This window comes from Ascidia mentula, chromosome 8, assembly GCF_947561715.1.
Source record: "Ascidia mentula chromosome 8, kaAscMent1.1, whole genome shotgun sequence".
NCBI classification, from domain to species: domain Eukaryota; kingdom Metazoa; phylum Chordata; class Ascidiacea; order Phlebobranchia; family Ascidiidae; genus Ascidia; species Ascidia mentula.
This window is the reverse complement of record NC_138573.1, coordinates 15,709,828-15,716,447: the sequence shown is the minus strand read 5'-3', so window position 1 is coordinate 15,716,447 and position 6,620 is coordinate 15,709,828. Positions and strand designations below refer to the sequence as shown.

The following is a 6,620-nucleotide window of genomic DNA, read 5'->3' as shown; positions in this document are numbered from 1 at the left end:
AAAAATATTCGGCCGAAACCAAATAGTTACAAAAACCTTAGTTTCGGCCGAATAAATTCGGCAAACTGAACTTTCCTATAGCATCCCTGGTTCTTATCAGTTTCGTTGACGTATAAACAAGCTGACGCACGCCTGATAAATTTATTGAAAACTATTTTTCTATCAACAATTGCCTATACACTCGCGAGAAAACGAAAAGTTCATAAAAAGTGCAAACTGTGTCAAAGTAAAATAGAAAGTTTGTGTTGATCTTTAAATGGTGAGAACGCTTAGGATGTATAAGACAAAGTGCATATACTAACATCTAAATCCGCACGCCACAATAAACCTTAATGTAGAGGGCATAACTACTTGATTCCGAAGGTAAAGTCTCGAATAAAAGAGGCGCTGGGCGATTACAAGTCAAGAAGAAACTACAAGAATTTAAGGAAAATAAATACACGGATTTTTACGCGTTGGAAAGTGAACTTAATCAAAAGAACACGCAATCAGTGTTGAAAAATGGATAATTTCAGTGATCTAGTGCTTTTCATAAATAAAATAATTAAACATACGAATGATTGTTTTTATGTGCACTTAAAAGTATACGTAAAGAATCACCTTTGAAGGGTAAATTTTGCAAAGAAATTAGCCAATTGTATTACGTGCAACACATTGTTGTCTACCTTTTATCACAAATAAGCGTTTTGAGTTAGTTAATTTAGCAAATCACCAAAACTGCTTTTCAATTTTATTCAGTCTTGAAGCAACACATAACATTCTTTAGTTATAGTTTGCGCAAATTCTCCGTAGAATCGACAATCCTCCGGAGGTCGTCAGGAAAAATACACGGCAACGAGGGCCTGGGAGCGTCATAGAAGTTCGGCCGTCTACCGTCCAACAAACTGTCCTGCGAGCTGCCGATAGAGGGCCTCGGCGAGTCGTAACGTGAACTGCTGCTCTCGTCAGTTCCGCTCCACTTTTCACTTCTGTCAGGATGACTTCCGTTATTTTGAGCCCTCGCCTGAGCCGCAACGCGCTCCAAGTGTGCACGGATTTGTGAGAGGTCTTCGCCGGAAGTGTAAGCGCTCTGGATGAAGATGTCTGGTGCAGATGGGCGCGGCTGTCTGTAGTGCTTGTTGGCCTGACTGGATTGAGGCAAACGTAAGCGGTCGCTTTGCTGCTTCGCCACCGGAAAACCAGGCCTGGTCACTTGTCGCTTTTTGTGCACAAGTTCGGGCATTGATGTGGCTGAGGATTTGTCAATACCGGGGGTAGCCATGCGTTTCCTATCAGCAAAGTGCTTGCGAACGTCTTCCTGGGATACGGAGTTTACTTGTACGTACGAACGCTCGTCATGGCGGTCGACGTCATCGATTGGCATGTCCAAGTTTTCCTGTGACGTCAGCGACAGGTAACCGTCTTTGTCCACAGGCGGAAGGGACATTTTACGCTGACCCAAGCACTCCTCGGAAGGTGTGAGCGAAATGTTGGGAGTTCCCTGGAGAAGCTCGTCGCTTGACACGTATAGCGCCACCGGTGGCCGCACGAAGCTGTCGCTACCACAAGGGGGCGCACTTTGTCGGGTGTTTTTGTTGGGTTTCGTCACCGTGGCGTAAGAAACCGACGGAATCTCCTCGTCTTCGTTTTCCTGTATGATTTCGTATCGGTGGGGGGTTTCGGGCTCTGGGGGCGGCAGGGGTGGGCGGTCGTTGTGAAAAAGTGGGGTGACCGGGACTTCCCCGTCGGGGGGCAATGGGAAATTGCCGGCTTTCGGTTTTTCGTTGGGTTTGTTATGCTCCAGGCCCAGGTAAACGTCTTCGAGTTGACTGAGGCGTTGTCTCCGTTTTTCCGTCTACAAAAATAGATTTCTAATACTTGATGGAGTGTTCATGTTTTATCCTAAAGGGACTTTTCGAAAGAGACAAGAGATGAGACCCGAATACCCATACACAGTTCAACCAAAAGGCACAGCACAACCTGATTTAAATATTTATCCGAAACCGTCCACCAGCCAAGCAAACAACATCCTTATATTTTCTTGCATGGTAATTAACGGCATTAGGCAAATTGGTTTAACAAGCAGATCTCATTTTACCGCCAAATAGCGCAGACAAGTGCCTAATTTTACATTTAATACATTATTTATTTCTCAACCAAACACAAATCCTCACCTCCGAACGGCTACAGTTGCTCTGCTGTGTTCTGTTGTTCAAAAGCGGATCTCGTGTCTTTGGTGTCTCAGCGTAGGCAGCAGTGGGCGCTCTAGAGCGGTTTCCTCCATCTCCTTTAACAATCTTCTCGTACATCAGGTTGTCTATTGACCGAACACCGTCAGATGATTGTTGACTGGGCCGTTCCATGTATACAGGCGGGTCTTCATCGTTAGGCTGTAAGTACATCGTCTGGCTTTAGTTAATGCTTTTATGACAATGGATCTTGAAGTTCGTTTATGGCATGCAACTATTCAATAGCTATCCATTTGAGGCTCCATTTTAACATATATTTTCTCGTTTGACTTTTGCGAGAACACTGTGAATCGCTGTCGTTGTAATCACCGAACATTATACTGCAAAATTTAAACTTGACATAAAAATTTTTAATACAGCTGCTTGATGAAGGACAATTTCCAAAAATTGAACATTTGCATATGGGCATTTAAAAGCAATCTACAAAAAATTGAAACGTTTTCACCAACTCTATACCATCATTACATTATATGATGTGACATCAATGACAAGTTTCCCTATACATTCGACATAGCGGACTGTGTTGGTTAAAATGTCAACACTTCAGTTATGCTAGAACTGGTGGATATAATAGACGATAATTTACCTTGGATGACATACGCCGCTGACTGTTCCGTCTTCTTTTGCGCAATGTGATGTAACCCACTACTATTGCTATCAACACCACAACAGCAGCACAGCCAAGACCGATAGCTTCGAACAGGCCCACACTGCCCCCAGATTGATCGCTTTGTCCACCGTCTGTGACGCCACCTTCTGCTTGAGGTACGTTGTTGCGGGGTTCTTTTGGTTGGGACTCTGTAGCACTCATCTGTATGGTGGTCGCTGCGCCAGGCGCTAAATTACATCAATGACGTTTATTATGTCGTCACAATATAGGCATTGTAGCGCACGGATAATACTCGTGGTATAAACAGCGTGCATTATACAAATTACACAAATGAGTGGCAAATGACTGTTTATCAGGAATTTAATTCGTCCAAATATTACTTCTTGTATTAGTGTTACTGTATAGACTAGCACATCAATCCTTTGTACAGCATGAGAATATACATGTTAAACAATTTTACCTGCTGTAGTGGCCTGCATTTGGCTGATGACGAGTGTTGATGCAGAGCGGTACGTCATGGTAAACTTGGCGTTTTTGAAGACAATCTTCACGGCTTGCTGTTGAGATAGCACCAAGTAGTTTGTTTTGATTTTGCCGTCGCTCTTGTTGCAGACGATGTCTAAACCTTCGGGCAGGACGCTGTTTTGAGTGTTAGGATCTGCGAAATTCGTATTCAGTATTATGTCACTACAGTTTGTAAAATTAAGTAGTGAAGATAAGTGATAGAACTCTTTAATAAAGTAACAGAATCGCCAAACAGTCATATGGAAACTGATTTTATCGATATGTCATACAAGAAAAAGCTTTTATTATTCTATTTGAACAATTGGTACTGACAATGCCTTACTGTAGCAAAATTTATATATATCAGAAAAAAAAACGAAACGACAAATGACTAAGGGTATTTTCTTATGCATATTATCGAAGTTAATGGGAATTTCTTAAATAAATTATCCCGGTTGGTTAAAAATACCCAGTCATAATAAGAAAACACCTGGTCACCGAGTCCCAAGTAGGCGTTGACTGGCAGAGCCGGTTACCATTCAAAATACAGCGAATCAATCGTGGGTCGTTGGGCGCGTCACACTCGCTCTGTGTGATGCTTTTATGACGAAACAATGCGCCAAAGAGCTGATGCCATTCAGGTGACCACGCGTGTTGCATGACAGGACGCAATGGACTGATAAATATTTGTCGCAATTTTGCTTTGTCATTCGGTCACCTTTTGATACTGTTTATGCCGCTTGGTATTGTAATTGTTTTTTCTTCCTGTAATGTGCGCTTTTGCCAGTGTGAAATTTTGCAAGGGTATTTTGAAACTATTTGTCTGCACCATAACATACAATTTTCCCGCCATCATGCAGTAAATTTATGAAACACATCCCGAATGTATATGTGATGTAAATCGCAGGTTATCCCAAATTACTTGCTCGCAAAATATACATGGATCAAGACCAGAAGCTTATCAGGCCGTCACAGCTTGATGTTTACCAACCAACGTAACGCAACCGAACTCATAATTCAAGCAGGTGTTTCGACGGAAAACAACCATTTCCATACAAGATGGATGAAGCCCACGCACCATTACGTTAAGGCGATATGTAGGTCCATAAATAAACATTAGATAATTTAAATTCTAAAATAGAGGAATATTCTTTCAAAAGCCAACTGGGTATGAAGGTAAAACAATATGTGAATTCTGATCATGATGTTAGAATGTAAGTGGCTATCTATGACGTAACATAAATCATTTCCGGTCAGTACTGAGTGATATCACCCGCCGTTTGCAGGACTTCCGCTTAATATTGTTCAGAGGCCGGAGCCTTTGTTTGCTTTGAACAAAAGCGTCTATTTTAAAAGGGTTTATTTTTGTCCATTGATTTGTCACAATTAAATTGTGGACGAGTTTTTTTGCATTAGTTCAAAGCAGGAAGCCACGAAATTGGAGCCTTCTTTTGATAAGAGAGTGAAACGAAATTAATTGCTTTCATTTCCATTCAATAAAATTTCTGCTCGATCATCCCAATGCAAATTACGTTTCGATTACTATACCATTATAAGCGATGTGGATTTTTATGAACTTGCAAAAAGCCGAAATACATGGAAAGACAAATTATGTTTTAATTTGGACGAGGTTCGCATATTTATTGGCTGATTGCTAATGGTCAAACAGGAGGCTTAAATTATAAACAAAAAATAATTCAAAGAACAACTTTCAGCTCGAAAATACCGAGCGATGACGTACATTTTTGTTATTGGCCAAAATTGCCCATTACTCACTCAGAACAAATATAACTACTTTTAACTAAACACAAAAATGTTCATCACTATGCTAAACACATTATTCCAACATAAAAAATGGATTGTACCAACCTAAGACTTTGATGAATCCGGCCTTGCACTGTCTGTTCGCACCCACACGAACTTTGATTTTGGTAAGGTTCAAAATAATTCCGTCCCTGCCAGTTTCCAACGTAATCCATTGTTCGGTTTTGTTCTTGTCCACGTTAATCGTACGTTCAGACGGCATTGCCCGACGAGTCCCTCCTATCACTGTAACATTTGATACAAGAACAAAATTAAAAATTAGATTTTTACCAACAAAAATCCATGTTTTTAAGTCTTGTGTTTGGCCAGTGTTGTGTTGTGCTCACGTTTTGGCAAGAAAAAACCATTTACGTTACAAATATGTCCGCCTGCTTCAGCAACATACAAATTATAAAACTACTTTTAAAATCTGAGGATCTGAACTACAAACTGCAGACGTTGACCTAACGATCACTGTCCTTTTCGGAATAAAACACACAAAAAACACAAGTTAAAAAACTAATTTATACACAATGAAATCCGCACTTAAGTCTTTCAGCATTACAAGGGATTGGTGCTGAAAATATTCCAGACAATTGAAAGAACGTAGCTTACTTTTGATGATTTGGAACATGAATCTGTCGCCTTTGATCGGCGAGCAGTGGAAAATCTCAACGCGGTTGGTCGAGACGTAGCTACGACCGTCGTACAAACCGGGACAGATTCTGACGTCATAATGCGACGAGGGACTGAAGAAAGTTCGAATGAGGAGCGTGGAAACCCTAAAGGAAACAGAATGCCCGGGTTAGAAAGTGCAGGCAAGGGACGGGGGTGCAACAATCGCTATAAAAACTTTTGGTTAGAAGAGTGTCGATGTTGTGGTTCATATGGGTTAGTCTATTGTTGTTAAGAAAACCGATACTGAGGTTTGTTGTCAATCGTCTTCAGTTTGATAAGCGGTGATCTGTTATAACACCGAGTGGTATTTGAATTCGAACGAGCAAATCTCAAACTTTTTGCTTTCCTACAAAGACTTACACAACAAACATAAAATTTTAAATGTAAATTATGTTAAGAGTGTACATGTCACTGTAGCGCACGTGTGACCGATGCTGATCATCACTGAAATACTCATACTTAATGCTTACCCGTATGGCTGTGTAGAATTGCAACTTGGTCCGGAAAGCAGAGTATTAGTCCTGTTGAGCGAAATGCTCAGATTCTTCCCGGGGTCGGTAAGTATCAACCACTTCCTGGGGGTCGTATCACTCACTTGTTCAATGTGAGGATAGACCTTTTTCGATGGTCTGATTTCGTGTGTTGTAAACGCTGTCGTGCCGTCCCCGCATAGAACGGCTTGTGCAACAGAGCACAGTGAGAGCAATGTGATGACGAAGTAGCAAATGTCAGTCCGCATTGTTAAAAGGGTTGGCAGAACGAAAAGGTACAGTCTAACACATCAGTTCGGTTATTTT

General features: G+C 41.2%; 1 protein-coding gene across 1 annotated transcript; it reads right to left on the bottom strand.

The window, feature by feature from the left end:
• Window positions 1-215: 215 nt before the first annotated feature.
• On the bottom strand, window positions 216-6,613 carry LOC145911486 (uncharacterized). Its single transcript, XM_082998851.1, has 7 exons — window positions 6,294-6,613; window positions 5,761-5,927; window positions 5,212-5,391; window positions 3,299-3,496; window positions 2,815-3,065; window positions 2,154-2,369; window positions 216-1,834 (listed from the first exon to the last, which is right to left on the bottom strand). Exons 1-7 carry the CDS (start codon window positions 6,560-6,562, stop codon window positions 767-769), a joined length of 2,349 nt encoding a protein of 782 aa, XP_082854977.1. The 5' UTR covers window positions 6,563-6,613; the 3' UTR covers window positions 216-766.
• Between the last annotated feature and the right edge of the window lie 7 nt (window positions 6,614-6,620).